The sequence below is a fragment of the Cyanistes caeruleus genome, chromosome 1 (genome assembly GCF_971803275.1).
Source record: "Cyanistes caeruleus chromosome 1, bCyaCae1.hap1.1, whole genome shotgun sequence".
Classification (NCBI taxonomy): Eukaryota; Metazoa; Chordata; class Aves; order Passeriformes; family Paridae; genus Cyanistes; species Cyanistes caeruleus.
This window is the reverse complement of record NC_141701.1, coordinates 54,830,884-54,858,787: the sequence shown is the minus strand read 5'-3', so window position 1 is coordinate 54,858,787 and position 27,904 is coordinate 54,830,884. Positions and strand designations below refer to the sequence as shown.

The window sequence follows — 27,904 nt, the reverse complement described above, 5'->3', positions numbered from 1 at the left end:
GCCATACTGTGTTAATATGAACTATCAGGCAATATAATTTGGTCAAATGTCACATCAAGATGTGCATTAAAGAAAACACCTCTCAAGGTTAAGTAGTAGCTTTTAAAGTAGCTAGTTGTACAGCAGAGTAGAAAGGCAATTGTTGATACACCTCTAATTAATTGACTGCAGAGACTCTTACATTTAGATGTTAGTTCTGATAAGAACAAGATAGTTAAATTCAGAATACTTGTTAGATATAGTAGTCAAAAATTATTTATAAAAAAAATATATGTAGGAGACCAGAAAGAGAAAATAGACTAAATTAAAATATTTAGATTAAATAAAAATAATACCTAAACTAATCAACCATAAAGAAAATAATTCAGGCAGATAAATATAAGCTGAGAGACTTGTGGAAAAGGGGTCTTGAGCTACAGCAGGACTGGTGTCAATTTTATCAAGTCACAAAAATCAATTAATTACTCAGTCAATCACACAATATGTATGTATGCTAAATGGTAACAGTGATTGCATTTAGTAAAAACTGAGTTCAAATTGCAAAATAAATTCTTGTAAATTTTAGTCCTTTCTCTTCACTGCTGCTTTATTATAAACTTAGTTAAACATTACTGTCACAATAGTGACTTTCAGCATAATTGGAGTTAGATGTGCCTTGTATATTCCTTAGGAATAATTCCTTTATGCCTTCTCCTAGTGTCTCCAAATATGGTCTGTATGTACACAAGAAGAATAGAAAACTTACTTAAAAAAAAAAAATCTTTGTACTAATTGCAAAAGACCAAATCACAGACGAAATACATGAAAAAGATAATGCAGGGCTTTAACACACCAAACCTATAAAAATTATCCTACTCTGTCTGAAATTCAAAAATGGTAAGAAGTAGCAAGAATAGAATTAACTTTGCACACAGCAGAATATTTTATCGTTCTGTAAAGATTATAAAGCCAAAAAAACAAACAAGCAAACCCACAAAACATATGCATTCATTAAAATAATTGAGATATATATTATTGTATATTACTAGTTCTCTGAGAATCACAGAAGTAATATAGTCTAGGTATCTACCATATTGTGCAAGACCTAATCTAGTCAATGAAAAAGAGTCCATATCTAGTGTTCTCTGGAAAAAAGATAGAACAGCAACACTTATACTAGGATCCTCAGTATTCAACCACATTAAATGCAGTTGGGATGAATAGCCATTAGGCACAGAACAAATGGACAAGTCTGTAGTGGAGAAGCATAAAGGTGTCTATTCCTTTAAGCTTTTTATAACAAAGTAATCTGTAGGGGTCAGTTACACATACCCTTTCTTCTTTCTCCTAATAAGTGAAGATTAAAGATAACAAAGTACAAGGGAGACAAATTTTACTACAATCATAACACCAGTGCATAAGACAGAACATGAAAACTGAAACAACATCATGTTAAGGCTGTTCATGAGATAAGAAATGTTTCAGATGCTGCATATTAACAAATGAATAAATTAGATAGGCTTACATGAATTATTCCTCTTTTTTTTTTTTTTTTTGCTTGATGTTATTAAATCAAGCAAAGACAACACCAAATACCACAAAAGGAATATCTTTCAGTCTGGTTTCTTGTTCTGTTTTGTTATTGTTGTTAGGTTTTTTTGTTTGATTTTTTTGTTTACTTTTTTTTCTTTTTTTTTTGAGTATCTTCAAGGACAGAGGGATTTGTTTTTCTCAGGAGTCACTGTTCAAAAATTGTGCTGTAAATAGGACCAAACATATATAGGAGTAGTCTAAATACTCCCTAACTTAGGAGTATCTACCACAACCCTTGTTACCATATTTCAGTGTCTTACTACCTCCTAACTAAAAGGTAAAAGATAAAATTATGAGACTTTTGTTATAAAATTAGACTGGTTGTTCCTTATTCTTCAACTAACAAAACCAGAATAGAATTTTTCATCACCTGCACTCTAATCTCCTGTTCAAATTTTTTTACTGCTTTAGAAAACTGTTTGTCTCCAGTTCAGTCCTTTATTTTCTCCAACAACAAATATATAACTTCACTGTATCCCAGAAGCAGTATTTTTTCGACGTCTGCTTCTTTCCACTGTTTTTCTTGCAGTTCTAGGTAGTAGCACATATTATTTTGTAAATATAATTACACAATCATAATTGAAAAGAAAAGAAATTAAACAAAGGGAACTCAGAACCAAGGCAGACTACTAGCACACCTAAAATAACATGGAGTTTCATATGGAGACAGGATGTCACTTGGTGAAGATTCCAAAACAGACTCTAAAAGAGAACTCATCAACTTTGTTTCAAGAAGGAAAATCTGTTTCTAGTCTTCAGGAAACTCGTGGTTTGCATTGAGTATGAGAGGAAGATGCTGCTTTATAAGCTTTAAATGCTGTAACCCACTTATTACAGCTGCAATGGATATTCTCATTACTCTGGTCTAAGTATCAGTCTTTATTATTGCAACTCACTGCATATGAGAAAAATTTGAGACATACTTCCAAAAGGACAGGAGCAGAATAATGGTTCCCATTTCTTTCTAACCCTTGGGAAATTTTTAGTGATAGATCATTTGCTCATCTCTGAAAATATATTTGCCTTTTTTTTTTTTTCAATGAGAAACTATTCTATTAAAAAATTATCTACTTGTGCATATTACTACAGTTCCCAAAAGCTCAGTGCTTTTACTAATCCTCCATTCTGCTAAATACTATAATTATAACACAGAGTACAAGGTCATTTCATTTACAAAGACCATAGCAAATGAGTAAAACAAGAGACAACTGACGGATAGGAAAAGACAGGAAAGTACAAGGGAATAATGAGGCAATACTAGACACAGTGATAAGCAGCAGTCTCAGCACAGAATCATCTTAAACAGTGTGAGCCCTTTTATATTTTGTTTTCTTTTAAGTAGGTAATACTGAAGTTTAGATTTTTAAAGATTAGAAAATGATTTGGGAGTAAGGAACTAGTTTCTGGATATTTTATGAGGCTCACTTCTGAGACTGACCTACAATCATTGGAAGAGAAAGAAGGTGATTGTTTCGCAAGGGAACAATTGGATTATAAAAAATGGCAACATGTGCTGGCCAGGGGCTGGAGGCAGTGTCTCAGTGCCAAATGAGTGGGAAGATGTTGGAAGCAAATAGGCTTTGAAAGGTCCTGAAAGTAAAGACAAATTGAGAATGTTTGATGTAGCAGAGGAGAGAAAAACAGAGATACATATAGATCTCAATTCCATTAAATAGCTTTGTTCTTAAAGGAAATTGCCGACCATCTGTATTTTCAAGTTAAAGTCTTTTTAAAATAACAATGTGCGGAGCATATCAAAATCTAAAAATAATTGCTTGCTTCAGTTTTCTGAGACATGATGCTTAACTTCACGTAACACAAGGTATTAACATATATTAGTAAAAATAAGACACAAAATGCTCTAAATATTAATTGCACATTTAATTCTGTTCATATGTAACTGCTGAGCACATTGCAAGAGTGTGGCCAGCAGCAGACCAGTATAGCCATATTCTGCATCCTCACTATGTTGTTGTCTATACACAGTGTCTTCAGATGAGTTTGATAATGATTATTTGTTTGACATTTGGTCTGCATTACATACTGCCCCAGAAGCCTGAGATATTTTGTTGAATGAGGTGAACAATGCTGGAACAAGCAACCAAAACAACAACAAAAGCAACAACAAAAGCATAGCCAGAAATATTTACTGTCGCTGAGACTCAACACCTCTCTTCATGTATAAACAGTGATTGAAATACATTTTTCTGTGCTTCTTAAGAAAGGTGTTCTTGACTGTTCAGTTTTCATTGTTTGAGTAGTCTGTCCTTTGATATGTGCTGCAATAAAATGAATGTTCCTTTTCAAGGTTACTTTGTGTGCAGATTATTGCTTAGCATTAAGTAGACCTGTAGTGTAGAGACACTCCAAGATCTTTAGCCTTCTAAACCTCTCTCAAGCTTTATTTTAGAGCCAAGTTGGGCTTTGGTGGACTTTCCTTCCATGTCACAGGTATTCTTGCAGCTATAGGAAACCAAGCAGTTTTCTACAGGAAACTGAAACAAGAGTGTACCCAAGTCACATTCCTTCTATTCAAATCTTGTCTTGCACTGTAACAGCTTCACAGTCAAAAAACAAAAAAAAAAGGTGAAGAAATTGGAAGGAGAACTTCTGTCTCTGTGCTTCTATTTGACTTCCTATTAGAACTCCTCTCTCTCTTTCCATCTCTACAGATTACATTTTAACAAACTGTTGTTCAATATCATAAAAAGTTGCTGGAAGGAAATAAAAAGTTTTCTGTATTGTCTTTCTGTCTTTTTAAGCAATTATGGCATTTCCTTTTGGATAATGATAGGGTTTTAAAATATTTATACTTAAATCATGAATTTAAAATACATCAATTCATATTTTATCCTGGACAGTTAAAAGACTTATGTATTTTTTTAAGTCTAAAATAAATTCATCCCTTTTTATTTTTTTTTTTTCAGTGTGTTTTTCAAGCTGACTAGCATGTCACATATTCATAAACCAGACTTCTCCTTCCTAGGAAATGTTATTCTTCAATGCTAAAGCCTTGAAAAGAGTGGCTAGTGCCATTGCCAAGTGAGTTTTAAGACTTGGAATGTTTATAGTAGGTATTATTTTCAAAATTTTCCTTTTTGCCTCACAGAAGATGACTATTCTTAACTGAGCATTGAATTATATTTAAAATTTCCTTCATTTTTCCAATAATCACTGAAAAGTAATAGCTTACAATTTGTAAAAAGCCTTCATTTTCTGAAAGTATAAGTAGTGGAAATGAAACTAGTTACAGAAACCTACAGTTTTCAAGACACATTTGCCCGTTGTCATTTTAATTGGAGAAAATAATGTCAGAGGTGGCAAGGTCTGTTCAGACAAATTCTATTCACAGAATCACTGAATCTCATGTTGAGTTGGATGGGACTCACAAGAATCACTGAGTTCAACTTTTAGCACTGCACAGTACCATCCCCAAGAGTAACATTGTGTACCTGAGATCATTGTCCAAATGTTTCTTGAACCCTGTCTGAGGGTTGGGTGCTCTAATAATTTCCTTAGGGAGACTGTTCCAGTATCCAAACACTCTCTGGGTTTTTACCTTTTCCTAAAATCCAACCAATGCCTCCCCTGACACAATTTCAGGCCATTCCCATGGATCCTGTCACTGGTCACCATAGAGAAGGGATTAGTTCCTGCCCCTCCCCTCCCCTCACAAGAAGCTGTAGACTGCAATGAGGTCTCCTCTCAGTGTCCTCTTCTCCAGGCTGAACAGACCAAATAGCATCAGTATCTCATCATACAGCTTGCTCTCAAAGGCCCTTCACCATCCTGGTGACGGCCCTTTTTCAGAGGATCTCTAAAGGCTTAATGTTTTTCCAGTATTATGGCACCCAAAGCTGCCCCCAGCACTCGAGGTGAGGCTGCCCCAGCTCCTCAGAGCAGAGTGGGACAATCCCCTCCCTTGCCTGGCTGGCCATGCTGTGCCTGATGCCCCCCAGGACAGGGCTGGCCCTCCTGGCTGCCCAGGCACTGCTGACTCATGTTCAGCTTGCCATCGACCAGGAACTCCAAGTCCCTTTCTGTGGAGCTGCTTTCCAGCATCTCATTCCCTGGTCTGTATGTACATCCAGAGTTGTCTCATCCCAGGTGCAGAATCCATCACTTTCCCTTGTTGAACTTCATACAACTGGCAATTGCCTAGACCCCTAATTTTTTGTTTTCTCTGCAAGGTCTCCCTGCCTTCAAAGGCTCCTCCCAGTTTTGCATCATCTGTACACTTGTTTAACATTTGTTCCAGCCCTCAATGACAGTCATAAAGATGTTGAAGAATACGGGGCTGAGCACAGAGCCCTGTAGAATACCACTAGGGTGACAGGTTCCCAGTTTGATGTCACTCCATTCACTATAACTTTGTGCCCAACCTGTGAGCCTGCTGCTCAACCTACACAGGATGTGTTTATCCAGCTGTGTGCTGAAAATTTTGTCTAGAAGGATCCTTTGAGAGAAAGTGTTGAAAGCTTTGCTGAAATCCTAAAAGATTGCATCAACAGGTTCCAACTGATCAGCTAGGTGGGATACCATGTAATGAAAGAAAATCAGATTTGATAAGCAGCTCTTTCCTCTCACAAAGCTATGCTGGTTGTGACCAATTACTGTGCTGTTTTTCAACATATGTGGAATAACCTTCTCCATAACTTGATGAGGCACTGAAGTGAGACTGACAATCCTGTAGTCTCTGGGGGTCTCATTCGTGCCCTTCTTGAAAAGTGGGACAACAGTCCAACAGCTTCCTGTCAGCTGGAACCTCTCTGGTTTTTTTGAGTGCTCCCAAGAGCACTCAAAAATCATCGAGAGATATTTTGCAATGACATCAGTGGCTCATTGAGGACCCTCAGTTAAAACCCATCAGGCTCTATGGATTTGTAGGGATCCAGCTGGAGCAGCATATCCTGCACAATTTCATAATCAGCTGGGACTTGATCATTGCTGCAGTCATGTTCCTCCAGCTCAGGGCTATGGGAACCCCTTGGTGCATCATCCATGCCAAAGGCACAGACAAAGAATCCATTAAACACCTCTGCCTTGTCCATGTTTCTGTTTGGTTGGGAAGGAGAAAGTTGTAAACTTTTGCTGTTTCTTCATGGTAACCTATCGTCTTTGATATTTTTGCAGGCATTTTTCTGAACTGGGAAAGTGGGTAAGAAGAGGTTAAAAGTATATCTGCACCACTCTGTTTCAGCTGTCAGTCATCAGGGCTACTAAGGCTAGATGTTCACCCTTCAGGCAGTTTTGTGACTGCTGCTCAAAATGAGCCCTGTCTAAGCAGAAACATACAATTATTCTAATCAAATTATTCCTAGGCTACACAATACAATTACCCAGCCTAATTTGAAAGATGAATTAATTGAAGGATTATTTTCCTTTTGTTTTTTGCATAAAAGTCCCTGTGTAGGATATTCATAAAGAAAAGTTAAGCACTTGACTTCCATGTTAGAGATTCTGAAAAGACGTCTATTTTAATAAGAAACAGACTTTGTTTCAGCTCTTTACTTTTGTGGAGAGGAGGGGAATTTAGCACTGCAAATCAGCTCTTACATTAGCACAGAATCAATATATAAAAGTAGAAAGACAAAATGATGCTTTGTTAAAGTTTTCTTTCTTATTTTTTTTCCTCTTTCACAGATTAAGATTGATTGAAGGAACGGTTCAGCATGAATTCCTCTGTATTGCTATGTCTCATGGTGATGCTGGTTCAACTTTGGCCTTGTTCTCCCAGCATGCAGAATTCCAGTGCTCAGAACACAGTTCAGTCTTTCACAGCAGCTCGAAGAGTGAAACGTGGCTGGCTGTGGGAGCCTCTTTTTGCAACTGAGGAGCAGATTTCACCAGATCCTGTGTATGTTGGACAGGTATGATAAGTAATGGTTCTAGGACAGTACAAGGTTAGATTTAACATGCTGATTAGCAGCTTCTGTTTGGAAGACCAAATATCTCCAGTGATGGGGAAATAGCAACAAGGAAAGAGGAGATCAGGAAGCTGTAATAAGTCAGTACTACACCTCTCCTTTCCTATGACCTCGCTCAAGGTCAGAGAAGTCCAAGAGCTGCAGGCCGCGGCAGTACCAAGCACCTTCCCTCACTGAGGACTGCTGTCAAGGAAACTTCACATGCATACTGTTACTAGGACTAGTTCCATACACTGTCTATGAAGGTATAAAGATGAAAAGTTTCTTTCTTCCTTCTGAATGGAAGTTAAGGACTCATTTATCAACATCTGGCAATTTGCTTGTGCTATTTTTGGCGCTGCATCAAAGCAGCCATACTGAGTGTAGTGTAGTTTACAAACAGTATTTAGCATGATTTTCTATTACACTAAGTAGCAGCTGATTTACCCCTCATTAATTTTTAATGAAGCTGATTAATACTAAATCCTTTTACCACTGAGAAACTGCAGGAATCTGCATGGTTCATTAGATTAACGTAAGTTTAGCACAACGAGCAATTATTTTTCACCCTCCTTTAAAAATGTGCTTTAAGATAATTGTCTTAATGAGGGTTTATCTTCCCCCTTCTCTCTCTGCTTATGATTATTATTATTATATTTATTATTATTATTATTTATTTTTGTATGCTAGAAGTAATTTAATCTTGAGATCTGTTTTTCTTTTCTTTAAGGCCCTTTTTAGATGAATGAACCAAAATAAGTTTAACTGCTAATTAACTAGCACTAAAATTTAATTGGGCCCAAAGGGTGAAGTGCTCAAAATTCATTAATTACTTTTTCACAGCCCTTTCAAAGTAGTTACTATGGAAGTGTGATATCTCACTTCTGAAAGAACAAATGAAGACATACTATTTCTTTTAAAATTTTTATTATTTTTCCTATACCTTGAAAACAGTTTCCTGCAAAGAAACTTTCTAAATTTCATGTATTTTCATGATTTCACCTTTTTATTTCTCACAGGTTAACTGGGGATTTTATTGAAGATTATTGTTAATATATTGAAGTGAAACCATTGTCCAATAAGACATATTTACTTGTGTCTTTTTATTGAGTAGAATATGCACTGCTTTCAGCAAATGAAGTTGTAGTCTATGATCAACACATGAATTTTTAGTAATTAAGGCCCTGAAGAAAACTGCATCAACGAAAATACAAAGGTAGACAGTCTCTGTTTTTAAATCACTATTCCATATCAAAATCTTTTTATAGCCAGAACTAAATTTTCAAATTTCATTTAACAAAGACTCATGACTCCTTTTCCATTATCAGATTAAGAAAAAATAAATGTATCCATCAGTACTGCAATGGCAGATACACAAGTATGAGTACAGGAATACTTGTTCTCAGCTCTCATTTACAATGGTATGACCATTTATTTTGTTCCCAGCCTAAAAAAAACAAGTAAAATGAGGAGAACCTTTGCTATTCTTTCTCAGCAAATGTCATCTGTAAGGGACCTCTCATTTAGCATGTTCAAGGTCATGAAATCTCCTGTGGATAAATGATTCTGAGTGAAATTGCTAAACAGAGGTTATGTCTTAGCAGCTGTTTGAAGGCGTGCTTCCAGACTCTAAGGGTTTGACACACTCTGTGGTCACATCTGAGCCCCATGTTAGTTAAAAGATCTAGATGTAGATCAGTTCTTCCATGTTGTGTGTTCTGTGATAAGGGAATCAAGATTTATGGATAACAAAGAATCTGTGTTGCCCCTTAGTGAGATGCCAAATTTGAATGGTAAAATGAGTCTGACCCAACCACTTATAAAGGGGTAACATGGCCCATGTTTAGCACACAACTTCTTATGGTGAAAATATTTAAGTTGTTCATATTTTAAATAGTTCTAAACTCCCTTAGACTTGAAAATTCTGTATTTTTTACCAGCAAGGATATTTACCTATGAATATAATAAGCTTTAAATACCTTTATGGAACTCACAGTAGGAACTCAAAACTGTTCCTTATATCTCAGAGAAGTGTCCCTGTCACATTCTGAATATATTATCCATCTGATACATGAAGACAATTAAACATTATGAAAATCTTAAAAGGCATAGGCATTTTTACAAAGAAAATTAAGTCTATTTTTGCAGCTTCAGAAGTTATCACAAAATATTTGAATATATCCAATAGGGGAATGTTCTTTTTGTATTCAATGGCCTCACAACTTACAGTGACCTTTAGGGTCAATTACCATAAGCAGAACAGTGAGATAGTTAAAGTCAACAGTTAGGCATATTATTTGCATTTTAGATATATTGCTTCATAGGAGAAGCAAGTTAAAGAACATGTGTTTTTTAAACTTTTGATTTTTCAATTAGCATCCAGGCTCTTAGAGAGTTTGACATTTTTTGTTCTAAAACCAAAATAAGTGGAGAAAAAATAGAGAATTAATGATATAATGGAAATTTTTGTTCCCATAAAATTCCACTGTGGATGCCTGCCATATTAGAAGATTAAGTTATTGCTCTTAAAATATTTCTCTATTATATATCATTAACATTAACAGAACTATTTTGTTGTCATGAACAAATGCAGCTGGACCAAAATTGTCTCCAAGGCTCAGCTTTGTCAAAGTAATCATCACCATAAAGTTCATCTTAGCAACATAACAGACTATGTAGACCATCCTGGAAGGAAATGGAAAATGTCTGTTAATTTATTTTGGAATTAACAATACAGACTTTCACCACAGAATGTCTTTTCACCTCTTTAATATTTCAGCAGAAACTGAACATCACTGTTGCATACCTTTATACTTCGCACTGCTGAGTAAAAAAAAAAACAAACTACTTGAAAAGTACATGTGTACTGCAATAAAAAAAATTTAGATAATGTTTAATGACCTTTGCATTGTTTTCAGCAGAATTTTTGGGGAGCTGATAAAACAATGAACTCAAATAGGTACCTAGATACATTCCCTTCACTTCAAAATAGCTGAAAAATCTCTTTTCAGGTATATAAAGCATTTAGAAATCTGTTATATATATACTTTAAAATGAAATAATTTTAAAATTAAAATGGTTGGCTGAAAATGTGACATTACCTCCTTTCAAATATTAGTGTCCAAGAAGGTTCATTAGTGACAGGGTTCATTGTAGAATCAAAAAAAGCACAAAATTAATATTTCAAAACTTTATTCTTCCCAAACTGTGACTTATTTTTCTTCTTTGTACTTTCAGCTGAAATCAGATTTAGACAAGCAGGATGGCAACTTACAATACATTTTGACTGGGGAGGGAGCTGGAAGCCTTTTTTTCATCAATGACTCTAACGGCAAAATTTATGTAAAACAAAAGCTGGACCGAGAAAAGAAACCTTTCTACACTCTAAGAGCACAAGCAATTAACAGGAGCACTGGGCTTCCTGTGGAACCTGAATCAGAATTTATCATCAAGGTTCGAGATGTCAATGACAATGAACCACAGTTCTTGGATGGACCTTATCTGGCCACTGTTCCAGAGATGTCACCTGAAGGTATGATATGCTGTGAATAAAACTCTTTATTTCCTGATTTTTTTCTAGACAGCTGTGTTGAAACAAAAACTTAATAGCATATTTTACAGACTGCATCTCAGTAAGAAGGACTGGTTTGCAGGTTTGGAAATTTGCAAAGGTGTATTTTTAACTTGAGGGTTGTGAATACCTCCACTTAATATTCTTGTTTTTAAATATTTAAGTCTATATCTACCCAAGTCCTTTATTCAGATTCTGGATACATGCTTGGATTGACTATAGACATTTGTCTTTCCCATTGGTGATTCAGCCTTGACATTTGCACTTGTTTAAAAATATAATGTGCCCAGATGAAATAGGTAGCATACTGCAGCCAGTTGTGAAGATGTGATGGCCACCCTTACTCTCTGCATGTTGCCTGACTATTTACACTGCCAAGCTTCTTTCCTATCAGTCAGCTTCTCCTTGTTTGGGTTAGATAGTGTGCAGTGAAGGACTGCCTTCTGATTTCCTAAGTACATGAATTATAATTTTCCTTTCAAGAGGAACAACTTAATCCCTGTACCTCTTCTTTCCCACTTTCACATGATCAGACAGACCTGTACTAGGATTTGCCATGTATCTGGAAACTTAATACAACAAATGCAAAGCGAAGTCAACATCTGGCAAATATAGGTATATCTATCTATCTATCTTTACATACACATATACATTCATAATACATGTACAAGTATGTCTAAAGCCTTCAAAAATCCCAAAGTTTGAATACAGCTGATGTAAACAGCCATGTTATAGATAATGTCTCCAAATAACTGTCCTCAAAATCAAAGGGAAACTAGATTCTTCAGATCTTACAGAAAAGGCCCCAGTAATGTTTTTAATTTATATGCCTACTTCCTTTGCTTATTTCTATTGCAACTGATATTGAAAAGAAATTCAAATATTGTGCCACTTAAAATAGCATGAATCAATGAGGTCATTAATGTAATAACATCAGTGTTGCTATTAAGCTTTATCTGATCAACTTTTAGAGCGGAATCAGTGAATATTTGAAAGCAAGCCATAAACTTTATCTTCTTCTACCAGGATGACAGTTGCCAGAAAAGAATATTCATGCCTGGTATTAATAGAAAGTGGGGTTATCCTAATTTCTGCCAGGATGCAGCAGCTCACCATCACCACCAGCACTAACTACAAAAGACATGCATTTGATCGATTTATTCGCTAATGATACTTGCTACCTGCTTATAACACCTACCACCAGGGAAATCACTTCTATTGTTTCTTTACTGCCACTTTCCTCTGTGCAGACAGACTTAAGCTGGCACCTGACCTCTTGGTCAAATAACTTTTTTTTAATATAATCTGTCGTTTGTTCAGAGGGTTCTTCCATCATTTGCATTTTGCTCACTCACTCAAGCTTGGAGACAAGATAGGTGTCTTGTCAAAGACCTTTGCATTTTTATTTTTTATGTGCTTTTATTAATAATGAATGCAGTCTAGAATTATATGGGATTTAAAAAAATTAGGACTTTGATAATTCCTTTTTTTTTAAAAAAAAAAATTTCCTCTGTGATAAAACGTTGTTTAGAGGCCCCTTAGTCTCATGAAAATGTTTTTTAAATGGATGATTATTTTGTATGTATTCATTTATGCTCACAGAGACTTGTAACCATTCACACAAATGTATGAACAACAGAATTTCTTCCATTTTATCTTTCTGCCTTTATGATGACTTTATGGAAAAAAAAAGAAAAAAAGAAAAATAGTCAAGTAGGGTGGTACTTAAGACGAAAAACACCAGTAGTAATCTTTTCCCATATACTTCTGTTTCTCATCTGAAACCATCAAGAAGCAGTTGACAATTGAGTAGTTTCATTCTGTACTGCCTTGAGTTTTATATAAAGAGATGCACTAAAAATGAAAGGCTCAGTTGTCTTTGTCCACTTTCTTGTGTCATCTATTGTGTATTTAGATTCCTAAAACATGGTATCACTTCAGTATAAGATTAATTAAGCTGCAGAAAAGGTAATTTACTTTGTGATATTCCTGTAATAGTATAAATAAATATTCCAGTGAAATATAGAAATAAATGAAATGAAAAAAGTAAATTAAAAAATCAGAAGTAAAACCATGTCCCATTTGTCAGAATGGGTGAAAAAACGAAGTAAGATTTCTATTTGCCTTCTCTCTCAGACACAGACTTCCTGAAATAGTAAACTTACTGATTTACGATCATCCCATGTATAATACACAAATCCAGATCACCCAGGATCTTGAAATATTTTCTGCATTACTGCCTCTACACTTGACATCTCTATCACTAATACCATAGCTATTCCAGAGATCATTCTTTCATCTATTTCTTCCATGGAGACACCACTGGAATACTAATGTGTATGTATGGAACATAGAACGCATGTGCAGTGTTATACCTTGATAGTGGTCATCTCCAAAACATGAAACAACTGAGCCACACATCTTAAGCACTCCCTGGGGCTGACTTATCCTGCTTCTCAAAAGGTGGGAATTGCACTACTGAGGTGAAACCTGTTTCAGTGTGCATTCTAAACCAAACTTACATGAATATTTATAAACTTATAGCAGAGAGAAAGAGTAACCCACTAAAATTTTCTGTATCAATAGCATAGTGGTTGACTATATTAGTGTTTTACTTCCAGTAAACTAAAACATGCTCTTGCATAATACAGGGTGAGGAACAGAGTTAATTCAAATGACGGTGCAGTAGAGAGGCTTGCTCTTTCCTCTGTTTCAGTATTGTCTAGCTTCAGTTCTGCTCACAGATGCTCAGTCTCCTAATAATTTCCTCACAGAAAACACTTGGGAAGCGTGGTCAAGACTTGGGAAAGCAGGTCACCACTAGTGCATATTTCGTCTGGAACTAAGAAAGTGAATAGAGAATAATTCAGAGCTGGTCATTTGCCTCACACAACCACAGCAAAATCAGAAAATAGACACAAATAACAGTGCCTGAAGTTAGTTACAAGTATCAATATGTATACAAATGTGCCAACAAATTAGAATACATTTTAATTCTTTATTAGCTCTCTTTTATCTTCAGCACTAAATTTTATTAGGGTTTTATATGCAAGTGTCACAGTAAATGAATAGTGTGTCAGCAAATGGACTCTCTTCTGAGAACACAAGGCTCTACCCTCAGGCACTTGGTACGATTTTACACTCTCTTCCTTATAGCTGTTAAACTTGTACAAATGCTGATCTGATGGAGTGGTTAAGAGTCAGATGCAATAATCTATCAGTACTTAATGTCTTTATAGATCTCAAGCTCTAGTTAGAAAAATGAATAGCTATTTGCCATATGAGGGCCCCATAGTATACTTAATGGGCTGCAGCGTATAAATGGCATTCTACTATATTTTGCCGGAGAAGGGTAAAACAAAGGCTACAGAGATACAAAGTAGCAGTTTGCCTTAAATAAACCTAATCAAAAAGTTCAATTGTCAGTTATATCATGTGATATTTGCAATGTCAGGACTAGGGCTTTGGGGGTTTTTTTTAAATTTTAGGGGATGTGTGCAGTTATATGTTAACTGATTGTTTTAAAGTATATGATTTATATCTGTTCAATTTTTCTTCTCACAATCATGTAGGTACAAATAATGGCTTTTGGGAGCTTTTGAGTATAGAATATTAATATTTCAATTTCTGTCACCCACATACAAATGCTAGGTAGTATGATTCCATTCTTCATATGGTTTGAGTTGGGTTTTGGGGTTCTTTTGTGGGTTTTGTTTTTTATTTTTTTTTGATGGGGGTTTTGTTTCACTTTTTGTTAAGTTCATTTTGGTGGATTGTTTTTTCTGATGTTTATTGTAAAAAGAAATACAGGTGTCATAGAAGTGAAAAATTTAAAACAGAATGTACTCTAAAGCCAGGGTGACATTTTTCTTCTACTTGCTACATAGTCCATACTTAACACAGAGGTTCATATAGTTATAACACAATCTTTGTCCTAAAAAAATGTGAGAAATGATTGCCTGCTCTTTACATGGCCTCCTGTCACCTCAATTTAGAAATTAATTGTCTTCCTTCTTGGAATGTAGGGTATCTCTTATGTCCTCCTTCCAGTCAGCTCCCTCTTTACTAGATTCCTTTTGACTATTCACATTTCCATTAATTACATACACAAGCTGCATCTCACTGACTCCAACTGGACAAAATCCTTACTTCTGCATTCTGAAATACTTTAGAAGAGTTTACAGACAAGAAGGAATGGAAAGGAAATGCTGGTTTAGAGTTAATATTTATAATGCTTAGATACTGTGCAGAAAATAGATCTACTTTTAAATCTGGGATGAACAAAGCTGTAATGATAACTTTGAAGTCCTATATATGTTGTATTTTATCCCTGATTTACTAAATATGTTGCAATAAATACACCCATTCCTAAACATAGGTGTGGACACTTGAGTTGGTTTGGTAGAAAATGACATTCATGACAGACTAAATCTGTTGGATCATCTGTAGTTCTTGATCCCTTCCTAACTACTAATTTTTTACTTTTTTTTCGAAAACAACTGTGTTCTAGTAATGCTAAATTTTCTTAGGGGTTGAATTTTCTGTTATTGTGAGATCAATTTTCATAGATCTTAGCTGATATTATGTATACTATTGTGTAGCTGAAGGTTACATTAACTCTCCAGTCTTCCTAAAGAATTGTTATTTCTGAGGCATATATGTGTCCTGATTAAATATGAATGTGTAATTTTATCTTTAAAATTTCTCCAGAGCAATAGGATCTGTGTATATATATATATATATATATATATATATATATATATATATATATATACAAGCACCTAAAACATCTATAGTTATGCATCTAAGCACACAGGTCAGATATTTGATATTGTAGGTAAGTTCTGAAGGACACATAGGTCCAAAATTGGGAATTAATAAAAGTTCAGTTTACTCTCTGAGAGAGTATGGTATTCTGAGAGAAGATACCATGCATTATGGAATCACTTCAAATGTTTCTTAATAAATTGAGAGAAAATGTACAAAAAATGTTTTTAAGGAAACAAATTATTTAATTTAGCTTATCCTTATATGAGAAAGCATTTTTTCTTTTTTGTTTAAAATAAAACCATTTTTATGCAAGAAAACCCAGTGAATATATTTGTTTTATATGAGAAAAATATCACATTTGCTTTTGTCATTAAAAAAAAGATTCTTCTGGTCTAACTCCTTGCACTCCACCTTTTCTCCTTCTTTTCTTCTCCAGCCTAACTATACTGATGTATTGATAAACAGGTGCAACCATATGAACATATGCCAGAAATTTTTAGAATGTAGCTTGATCTCCTGCTGTTCCTCCCAAGAAGTGATATTTGTATTCTAATGCAGAATCTAGGTGAGGAAAAAAATGACAAAAATAATGATTGCCTTAAATAATTATGTTACTGTGGATACTTTTTTAGGACAGTCATTAGAGATGGTGCCATGAGGTTACTCTCAATCTTCTGTCTAGGATATGAAAAGCTTCCCATCAAAGAAGAAATCAAGCAATTTGATTCCACTGTGTTTTTGCACTGGGATTTCTACCAGAAGTTTTGCAGTGAGACAAGCTCATTAAAGTCTTAAGAATAAAAAAATGTCAGACCTTGTAATACTTCTTGGCTGTTTTGCTTGTTAACAATTAATTTCTTTATCACCAGTGGGCCTACTAGTGATAAAGTGACTGTGTTTTCTTATTCCTATGAGAAAATTCCATAAAATACTTTGAAGAATACACAAGAGGAGGAGAAACAATTTGCTTTACTCGATTATCATATTAGAAAATAGGCATAATATATGTCATATTTAAAGCAGTATAAATGTAGTGCTGAAAAATAATATATTTTTTATTTTTATTTTAATTGAAATTTTGAATGTAAGAAGAACAGCTGCTGAGGAAATATTTTCTGTTTTTTTAATGATAAATTCTAGTAGGTGTCATTTGGTCCTGTAAATTTTTAGGACTGTTTATTAGTATAACTGGTATGTTAAAAGGTTTTAAAAGAGCTTATGTTTTGTAATTATGAGACAATTTATACGAGAAGAAAACAAACGTAATCTATTTTATTTTTCCTTGAGGTACTTCGGTTACACAGGTAACAGCTACAGATGCTGATGATCCTTCTTATGGGAATAGTGCTCGTCTGCTTTACAGTCTCATTCAGGGACAGCCTTATTTCTCTGTGGAGCCAAAAACAGGTACTACAAGTGAACTTGTAACTTGAAAACATTCATAAACTCATAAAATGGATGCAAGTAAAATTGCCTTTCTTGATTTCAACACAAATATCCTCTCATACAACCCTACACTCTTACATTGCTGCCCCTAGATCTGAAGAAAATCAACTTTTCTTTCCCATAGGAAGATTAAATTCTTTCTTTCTAGCAAATCAAACCTTTGTTTAGAAAATTATCTTGTTAAAGAGTTAGACTCTGAATATCCCGCTTAATGACTTAACCTAGGAACACTTCTCAATTAACAGCTCTAAGGCACACCATGTGATATTCCTATCTGTATGCTGGAGAAACCACAGATATGTGACATCCCTCCAAAAACCTAATTTCTGAGTAAGAGAGATGGTTATATATGGTAGAGAAAATACATGGAGTATTCTGCCCCCTAGAATTCTAAATATACAGAATGGATTTGACATACAGCATACTTGCTACCATGAGGACTAATACCCAGTATTAGGACAGTTGTGCTATACACAGTCTAGAATGAAAATGAGTATCTTGGTCCAGTGATACATGTTATATGCATATTATACTATATACCCATGTCAAATGTTGATAAAAAAATGAGATGTATCTGCTATTATGTTATACTTTTTATTTTAGGGGTCATTAGAATGGCTTCTCAAATGGATAGAGAAACAAAAGATCAGTATTTGGTCATCATTCAAGCCAAAGACATGGTTGGGCAGCCAGGAGCATTTTCTGCAACAGCCACTGTTACCATCAACCTTTCTGATATCAACGACAATCCACCTAAATTTCAACAGCGTGAGTAGAGGCTAATTACAGTAATGGAAGTCCTGAGGAAATTTAGATCCACTGTAGCTCTGTTAGGTTTGCTGGTAGATCTTTTTAGAATAGGGCTGTGCTTTGACTTCAGCATACAGCTGTAAAAAAATAAAATAGTGGAGAAAAAAAAAGTCCTGACAAAACTCAAAAACCAAGAGGAAAACAAAATCTATCATTGCAAAAATCTCAAGCCTGATGGTTTTACTCACCACTAGATGTTGGAGACAAATGGTTAAACAACTTTCCCTATAATTTGCACTACCTCAGCCTAAAATCTGGAAAATGGGATATTTAGCATCATTTTCACTCACCTTCTTTCTCCTTTTCCTCTCTCCATTTTTTTCTGACACATACTATAAAGTTTTTGGCAAATGATATGAACGTCTCTGTCCAGGTAGTTTCTACCAGATGTCGGAGATGCTCATTGGGCTACCAGGAAAAATCTGTGCTGTTGGGAAATGTTGTCCTCCACTGGTTTTTCACCCTGTTCAGTCATAGAACCATAGAATAGCTTGTGTTGGAATGGACCTTTAACTGTCATCTAGTCCAACCTCCCTTCGATGAGAAGGGATGCTCATGGCTGCAATGGCTGCATTCAAACTGACCTAAAATTTTTTTCAAAGACGGAACACAACCTGTCAGTTTCATGTGTTTCATCACACTCATAGTAAAGAACATTTTTCTTATATCTAATCTAAACCTTCCCTCTTTCAATTTAAAACCATTATCTTTTTTTTGGTTTTTTTTGTTTGTTTGTTTTTTTGTTTGTTTTGTTTTGGTTTTTGGTTTTTTGTTTTTTTTTTTTTTTTTGTTTGTTTGTTTGTTTGTTTTTGTTTAGTCCTTTGCTGTATTCACTGCTGAGGTACAGCTGAGATGGAAAGGGTCCCAAGGGGAAGGATTTTCCTGCCCTGCACCCAAGATTTATACAATGCCAGATTATGTCCATTGCTCTTGTAGAAGTTGAGGCATTTTCCAGCTCTCTGAGAGCCTCAAGCTACAGCACTGATTAACCATAGCAGATCATTAAACTTTGTCAGTATTTGTTTCCTTAGGGCTTTACTACATGAGTGTTTCTGAAGAGGCTCCCGTGGGCACCACCATAGGCAAAGTCTTTGCAGAAGACAGCGACATTGGGGAGAATGCAGCCATGGACTATTTCATTGAAACAGATAGCCCAGATGTTTTTAACATCATTACTAACAATGAGACTCAAGAAGGTATTATCTTACTAAACAAGGTGAGATCTCAGAAACCTAAAAAAAAAACAACAACCCTTTAAATATTTGAAAGAAAATCCTCAAGCAACTTGGATGTGTATATAAGGCCTATTCCTTTGGATTCCCTAGGTTTTTTTTTCTTTAGGCTTTGTGATTTGATTGGAATATTATGAGGAATAAAAAGAAAAACGCTTTTCTTTCTGTTTACATTTTAGACTCATTTCTATTACTGCTGAATATAATAGTGACAATCAGAATATCTTAATGTTATTCCTAACTGTGCAACACAGTGTATCCCATTGTGAGAAAATGTTCTATCTCTTCTGTGCATCATCTGTAAAATCTTTATCAGTAGATTGGAAGCAATCTCACCTCATTTCCTACACCTTCTGTAAACTGAAACCAGAATTTATTACTGTATTAGATAGTGGAGTTTTTGTTATGACATAGCTTTGAAAAGAAACTAAGTACAATCAAAAAAGACCAGTTTATGAATTAAGAAAATCAATATTCTTTGATACTGTATAATTTATTTCGGAATCACTCAGGAAAATTTCTCGGTCATCTCAGGGATCATCTGAAATAAAGACAGAGTTCAATAGCCTAGTGAAATCTAGGACCCTGAGAATTGAATGCTATAAGTGTGAGAGTTTTGTTTTGATCATTTTTGGTTTTGTTTTTATTTTTTTTTTTAGTTTGGGAAACAATTTATTTAGTAAGTCATTTGTAAATATTTATATATACATATTTATTCAGAAGATGAAGACTAAAATTGTAATGAAACTATGTGTTACAAGGGGTGACATTCTATGTAAATTCTTTTTTACAGTGTTGCTTGACTGCGACATTAAAGTTAACATGAAATGTGAAAGGAACAAGCACATTTTAATTTGGAAGTGTTTTTAACATAAAAAAACCTCCGAATTAACTTTAAGAAGCAACCATTTTTTTAAACATTCTTAAAAGTATAACACTAATTTGTCTTAAATCTTGCACCATTTATTGAACTATATTCAATTTAAATATGAAGAAAGAAATATTCCAAATATCAATTTATATCTTAACAGAGAGTGGATTATGAAAGCAAAAGGAGATACAGTATTCAAGTAAAAGCTGTAAACAGATACATTGATCAGCGTTTTTTGAAAGAAGGACCATTTGAAGACACAACCATTGTCAAAATCAATGTGGAAGATGCTGATGAACCTCCAGTTTTCACCTTGGAGAACTATGTGATGGAGATTGTTGAAGGAGCTATGATTGGTGCACTGGTGGGGGTTGTAACTGCTAGAGATCCAGATAATGATGACAGTCCAATCAGGTACCTGTCTTAAAATGTGAACAGGCCTCAAATGCAAATATAGTTGGTATTTCCAAAGCACATTTCTGTTCCTTACCATAGCTCGTAATTACAATTAATTATGCTTTTTCTGTGATAGCCAAGGTTATTGCAGATGTCATGGTTTAACCCACATGAGCAGATAAGGACCATACAGGCACTTGTTAACTCCTACAGCCACTGGGATGCAATACTACTACTACTACTACTACTACTAATAATAATAATAACAAATAGTATCAAATAAAATTAGAGATGGAAAAAACCCAAATCATCAACATATCCCCAAGAAAAACAAGGGATGCAAAAAGACTCAAAACACTTGCTTAACACAAGCCAGCTGACACATAAACATTCAACCCAGCAATAACAGATTCTGTTTTTTATGATACCAATGATAAATAATTTTGCTGTCTCTTAAGGGAGAAAACAGGTAATTAATCTTTAACATGGGATTTATAATTAAAATAGCTTCTTGAATTGCCTGACATCACTGTGTATTATGCAATTTAGACAAAGCAGGATAGAGTGACAAATGGTTGAGACACAAAATAATTTATGGTGTGTAGATTTCAAATATCAGAAGTATATCTATATTATGCTACAGCTCAGAGCTTTAGGCAGTTATTTGTTATGATTTTCCATCTATTTACTGTTATTTATTAAGCAAGAATTAAGCTAAATTAAATAAGAAAAAAAAAATTTACATATATTTTTTTGGTCCTTCCTCTAAAAGGGCTCATTTGGTGGTTTGTTTAGATGACTGCAACATCTCTTGTGGAACAGTTGAATACTAACACATATCCATAACTTCTTAGTTAAGAATGTTTTGTAGGAACTGGCTTCAAATTGAATATGTCGGCATACTCCCAAAAGAGCGATACAGGTATTGGCTCATTGAGTTCCTCTAGAATAGAGTATATCAGTTTTAATATAAAGATATGTTTTTAAGTGACATGAAAATAAATCTAATTTTGAAACCATTCATATCATAAACAACAGCAGTTACCTATAATAAAGAAAACAACTTGTGTTGCTTTGTGGACTCCAGGTTTCAAACAAACAAAAAAGGTGTGTAAAAAAAATTTAAAAAAATAATAAATACCTAATATAGTTTTTCTGAAAAATGTTTATCAAGAATTAGATTACCAAAAACTGTCCAAACAAAACAAAATAACTATGTCAAAAAATCATAAATATCTTAAATAGAAGTTTATAAGTATTCAAACTTTGGTTCAAATTATAAGAACTTTCACTTATAGTATTGTGCTGTTTCTTTGATTTATCTTCTTACTGATTTTTAAAAGAGACAAAATATAGCTATAAATAACAAGCTAGAGTCATTTAACCGCTGACATGTTATCTGAGCTGGAGTCCTAAGTGTCAACAGGAAACATAAAGGCTTTGTCAAGCAGAATCAAAGGTACAGTAAGAAGGAATAGTTGTATTTGGGCATTCTAAATTGGAGTGGAAATAATCTTTCAGCTATTCAAACATGTTTTATTTCCATGAAATAGACTTTATTAGCAACTGCATTATATAGCCATTTGCTTTGTCAGCCATTACAAACATCAGTGAATATATTTTCCATTTGAACCAATATCTTTGGCTGTTATTTCAGTTCATCTTTGTCCCGCAACAAGTGATTAGACTTGAAAAACTTGAGTGGCATGTGTATATGTATGTGCACATGTACATGTCCGCAGCATCTGGAGTCTCTTCAGCAAAGACTCAGGAGCACTGAGTCTTCCCTGCAATCACGTCCTGCATTAGCATTTTGTACTCTGCCTTAGTGTTACCTCATTAAAGATAGTTGTCTGTCTTTATAATGCCCATTCCCTTAGCATCAGAGTATGTCAGCAATGATAAAATAGATTTGCTATTATACCTCCACTTAGATGTTTGTGTTATTCATTTCACAAGTGGCAATTTCTTTTCAATGAAGTCATTCACCTGCTGTGAGACTGACTTAGAAGTAAGAATGAATAATGGATTTCAGATTCAGTTCATATTAATATAGATCTGAGACGTATTTAGTTTTATAAAAAGAAGAGCTTTGATCTTGGCAGCAGTGAATTTTAAATGTTTATAAGTGTACATCTTTCATGATTTTCGAGTTGTTGCAGCACTCATTTATATACATATATGCACAGCTCTGTTTTCTCAGCTGACAATAGCTTTCTATGTCCTTGCCTCTGATGGAAACATTTCAGTACTAGGGAATGTCTTTCCTTTTTTTGGTGCAGGTACTCTATTGTCCACAGCACGCATTTAAAGAGACTGTTCAGCATCAATGAACACAATGGAGCAATCATTACCACTGAACCTCTGGACCGAGAGATAGCTTCTTGGCACAATGTAACTGTTACAGCTACAGAAACAAGTAAGAAATTTAAGGAATACTGGGGGTTTTTATGCTGTGAACTGTAATTATCCTCTGTATGTGCCTTCTTTTAAGTGGAGAATACATTCCTCTTTCTGATTATATTACTGTTGCTTGCTACACTAAGAAGCATTATTAAAATGATTAGTTAAATAGAAGTGGAATGTATTTGAGCTCCAAGGTCCTGTGCTTTTTCATAAAAGATGACCTTATAAAAAAAGAAATTGTAATAGGATCGAGAGTGTAATGCTTTCAAGTTACACTGAAGCATAAGAATTGCTCCTGCAGTGCAAGATCTTATGTTAAATTAGACCCTGGTTAATTTCACACCAGATTTTTGACTAGTGTGAAATTAGCCAGGGCCTAATTTAACACCAGTCAGAAACCTGTGGCTCAAATTAATTGTGAATGTTAAGGCCTAAATCATCTAGACGTCTATTCAGTGACAATTAAAGCCTTGAAGCACCCTTTATATAGATTTCACCTGTCAATATTGTTTGAAAGTCAAATGCAAATTACCTCTGTTTGTGTTTTTAGTGATCTGGTTGCCCTAAATCTGGGACAAATTTAACAGCTCCTGATTTAAAAGGCAGTTTAACATGATTACTGGGATATTATTTAAAACCTTATCTCAGTCACGCTCAGGAAGGAGAAAAACAATATGAAGCTAGAGTAAAATCAATAAATCAGACAGATTCATTCAAATACTCAACACCTGTCCTTTACTCCTGAATCACAGTTAAATGCCATTTATTGCTATGACCACTTTAAACATCTATTCTTAAACTGAACTGTTCCCAAAAGGGAGCTTTCCCTCTGGAACATTGCTGCTGGAAGTCTGGATAGTCGGTACCAATTTTCATTGAAGTCTTTAACTTGTATTTAGGAATTCATGGTACTATCTTGCTTTTCAGTTTCTCTGTGTATTTTTAAGCATGAATTTCATTCTCATGTTTTTGGGCAGAAGACAGGTGTTGAAAATTTGATCTCTGGCATGTCTTTAACAGTGCTATGGAAACACAGCAGGATAACTTTGGCCTAGACTTTTTTGTTTAGTTAAACAATGAATCAGGAGAGAACCAAATGTTACAAATGAATAACTGTCTCCTGCAGAAAAGAAAGCGAGACTTTCACAGTAATGAAGGTTATTGTAAAGAAAACTAGACCTCATTACGTTCAAATTCTTATTCTTTATTTCTTTAATGATTATAAGGTCACTGTCCGTAATGATATGTTCAAAAGGACTGAAGTTAGGTCACCTTGGTCTGGGCATACCTGAAAGGATTTCTATTAGGAACTAGTATATTATTCCTTGAAATATAGTCATAACATGTACTGTGTGCATGAGACATTTGGTGGATGACATTGTGGCTCCACTGAAGCCAAATCAAAATGCCATTGGAGTTCATTCAAATAAGATGTTCATTGTGTCTTGGTCATGTATTGAAACTGCATTACAACAGCAACCTCCCTAGGAGACTGTTGATCATCCTATCCTCATACCGTTGAGGGAGCATGTTTTAAAATTATCCAAAAGTAGGTCTAATTTGTTGGAAGTCAAATGAGAGCAGTGAGAACTTGTAACCTGTTGACTGTCACTCCACTTTATGTCAAAAGCTCATTGTGGTGAGTTTAGTGCTGGCTAAAATCACTAGTGCTCCTACTATAATTATTTACTCATTTCCTACTGTGAGTTAGGAATTAGGAGTATGGCAAAGCAGGCTCAAAACTTAAAAGGTATAAAAAAAATTAATAACAGACTAAAAGAATAATAAGAATCAGAATAAAACCTTCAGGAAACTTCTCCCCTCTCCACAACCTCTTTTCTTTCCTACAACTACGTGGATACAAAACCTGTGATTTTTAATCAGTTACCACCTATACAGTAGACTTTCATCAGTTCTTGTAGGGAGAAGAGTTTCTCTTGCTATGTCATGGAGACTTCTCTACAAGAAGAAGTTATTGTGGCTTTTTAATTTCCATGAATAACAGCTGCCCAGAAAATCTATAATCGTGAAGTTTCCTCCCATTTTCACAGCCTTCCCACAGATGAGTTCATGGGCCATGTCAACTAATGGGTTATTTTAAGAATGAGCTGTTCAAAAACAAAGGTTCTCTTCATCTATCTCTGAGATCATCTTCATCTCTGAGAACAGAGATCTTTTTCTTCTTCCCCTGGGGCAAATGGTCTCCATCACTCTCATCTCTCTCTCTGTTCAAGCTTCCCATGCTGGGATCAGAGCCACTTCAACATTTGCCTTGCTTTATTACAGATGCCTCTGCTCATGTCTACAGTTTGAACATTATATCCCCCCAACATTTTCTCATTAATTAAAGGGGATATTCTAGGGTATCATAGTCCATCTCCATGGCCTTTCCAGAAGAATTCGAGCCTAATATTAAGGCATCTTCTCATTCTCCTTTCATCTGGGACTTGACTCCTTCTTTACTGACCTTGGTGTCTTCATGTTGTCCTCTACGTGTCTTCATTCTGTCCTTTTCTCCCACTTGAGAGAGGATCAATGCTTTGCAGTTTTATCTGTGCAGTGAAAGAGTTAATATATTGCCCAGGCCTGCAGGTAGTCATATGATCTCTGCTGGGCTGAGGCCGAAGCTGCTTACCATGAAAGTTCTTCTGGGCAATACGGGAGTTGTGCCAAGATCTCAAGGGACCCGGCCAGAACAATGGTGGCTGCTCTGGCCTCATGGTGGGTTTCTGGCCCCTTGCTTCCTTCAATTTCAGCTGCAGGCCAGTGGCTTACCCTCCCTCTGCCCAGCAGTTGCTGGGGCCACACGGGCCATGGCAGAGGGCACCTGGCCTGGACTGTAGCTGTTCCTGGGGCCTGGCAGACCCTGGCTGAGCATGGGCTAGCAGCAGGGCAGTTAATTTCAGCAAGATGTTAACAGCCAGGGCCCAGCTCAGTCTCGGCTGGAGGCCTCCTGTTCCTCGCCCAGGAGCTGCTGGGGTCTGGCCTGGCCCCACTAGGCTGTGTGGGCTGCAGCAGAGCAGGGCCGGCCCGACAGGAGCCCAGTTACCCCTTCAAAGCTAGATGCAAGAGAGTTCCAGAGCAAGATATGTTCCAGGTTTGCCTGTCTTTAAAATGTGAATCTCACAGAGGCCGACTCAGCTTCTAAATGGTTTAATAGGTTGTCAATTCTCAGAGCTAGACAACTATTGGTTTTTGCCAGACACAGAGGAAGCTCTTAGCAGCTTCTGTCAGAAAAATCGTTTCCATGGGTGGCTTCTTCCCTCCTCACCAAATGTCAGTTGATTTGAATCCAGCACACCCAAGAACAAAAACAAGTTTCCTTTGATGAGCTTTTACTTGGTTGTAAGAAACTTTCACCAAGTACAAGACTGAAGCACAAACAACAGCATTCTAATCCTATGTGAGAATAAGAAATTCTTAAATCATTATTCAAATGGCAGACAGTCATTACTGGTTTTCCCCTTAGATCATTACTGGGGTTAGTTCTGTTCAATATGTTTTACCAATGATCTGATGATTGGATCGTGTCCACTCTCAGTCAATTTACCTATGGCACCAAGCTGGGCTGTGGGAGGTTATTCTGTTGAAGGGTATAAAAGCTCTGCAGAGACATGTGGGCAGTTCCTGGAATGATGGGCCAAGGCCAGTTGTAATGAGATTCAACAAGGCCAAGTTCCAGGTCCTGCATTTCAATCACAGCAACCCTACCTAGCACTACAGGCTGGGGGCAGAGTGGAAAGCTTCCTGGCAGAAAAGAACTTGGGGGTGCTGGTCAACAGAGGCTGAACATGAGCCAACTTGTGTCCCAGTGTGCAAGAAACCTGGTGGTACCAGCCTGGATCAGAAATAGTGTGGCCAGCATGACCAGGACAGTGATTTTCCCCCTGTGTTCAGCACTGGAGAGGCCAAACCTTGAGTCCTGTGTTCGATTTTGTGCCGCTCACTTCCAGAAGGTGCTGGAGCATATCCAGGGAAGGACAACAGAGAGTGTGAAGGCTTTGGGACAAAAGTCCAAAGGAGGAGCAGGTCAGGGAGTTGGGGTTGTTTGGAGTAAAGGAGGCTGATGGGAGAACCTTCTCTACGACTACCCGAATGAAAGTTTCAGGGAAGTGGGGGTGAGTTTTTCTGCCATGTAACAAGTAAGAGGATGAGAGGAAAAGGCCTCAAGTTGCACCAGAGGAAGTTTAATTAGATACTAGGAAATTTTTTTTTCCCTGAAAAGGGTTGGGTAGCATTGGAAAAAGTTTCCTAGGGAAGTAAATGAATCACCTTCCCTGAAAATGTTGAAAAACTTGTGCATGCAATACCTGGAGTCATGGTTTACTGGTAAGCACAGCAGAGTTAGTTTAACATTTTGACTTGATTAAGACTGAGAAGACTGAGAAGTCTTTTCAAACCTCAGTTATCTGTGATTCTGTGATCAGTTTTATTGATAGTTAGTATTACTAGTGTTACTGTTATCATTACAAATTAATCCCCTGCAAATACTGTGTTCAGTTTTGTGTCTAGAGATGGTCATTGCTTTTCTTTTCAAGTTACTAATACGGGTCCCTAGCAATTAAAGCGTCAGCTTAATTTTCACACTAATCATGCCTGTTGCCCTTCACATCCTGTTCTCTTAGTCCATGTTTCTCAGGTCCTCGTGGAGATTGCGACAAAGAAACTTTATGCTAATAGGGAGATACTTAGATAATGTAGGATTATACATTAGCTGAATTTACATTCTGACAATTTTCTTGTGTAAGGGACGAAAGAAAATATGTGTTGCCTACTTTGTCTTCAAAATGCAATCAATGCAGTACCTCTGCTTCACCAAAACTGTCATTAAGTATTCACCAGACACTGATTTCAAGAGTAGCTTTGTAATATTGCTCCCTCCCAAAACAAAACAGCTGTGATTTCAGAAAAATTAAGAATTTTC

The 27,904-nt window shown here is 35.8% G+C and overlaps 1 protein-coding gene across 3 annotated transcripts in view; it reads left to right on the top strand.

The window, feature by feature from the left end:
- CDH19 (cadherin 19) overlaps positions 1-27,904 on the top strand; it is a 111,017-nt gene that overhangs the window by 64,701 nt on the left and 18,412 nt on the right. For 2 of the 3 annotated variants that reach the window (XM_086893667.1, XM_086893678.1), the window contains 7 exons: positions 7,216-7,442; positions 10,716-11,010; positions 17,107-17,226; positions 17,869-18,033; positions 19,107-19,291; positions 20,339-20,592; positions 22,857-22,993. In XM_086893667.1, coding sequence (XP_086749793.1) covers positions 7,245-7,442; positions 10,716-11,010; positions 17,107-17,226; positions 17,869-18,033; positions 19,107-19,291; positions 20,339-20,592; positions 22,857-22,993 — 1,354 coding nt within the window. In that variant the 5' untranslated portion in view covers positions 7,216-7,244. Of the gene's footprint in view, positions 1-4,558; positions 4,615-7,215; positions 7,443-10,715; positions 11,011-17,106; positions 17,227-17,868; positions 18,034-19,106; positions 19,292-20,338; positions 20,593-22,856; positions 22,994-27,904 lie in introns of those variants that run through there. The other variant, XM_086893685.1, reaches the window with a different exon arrangement.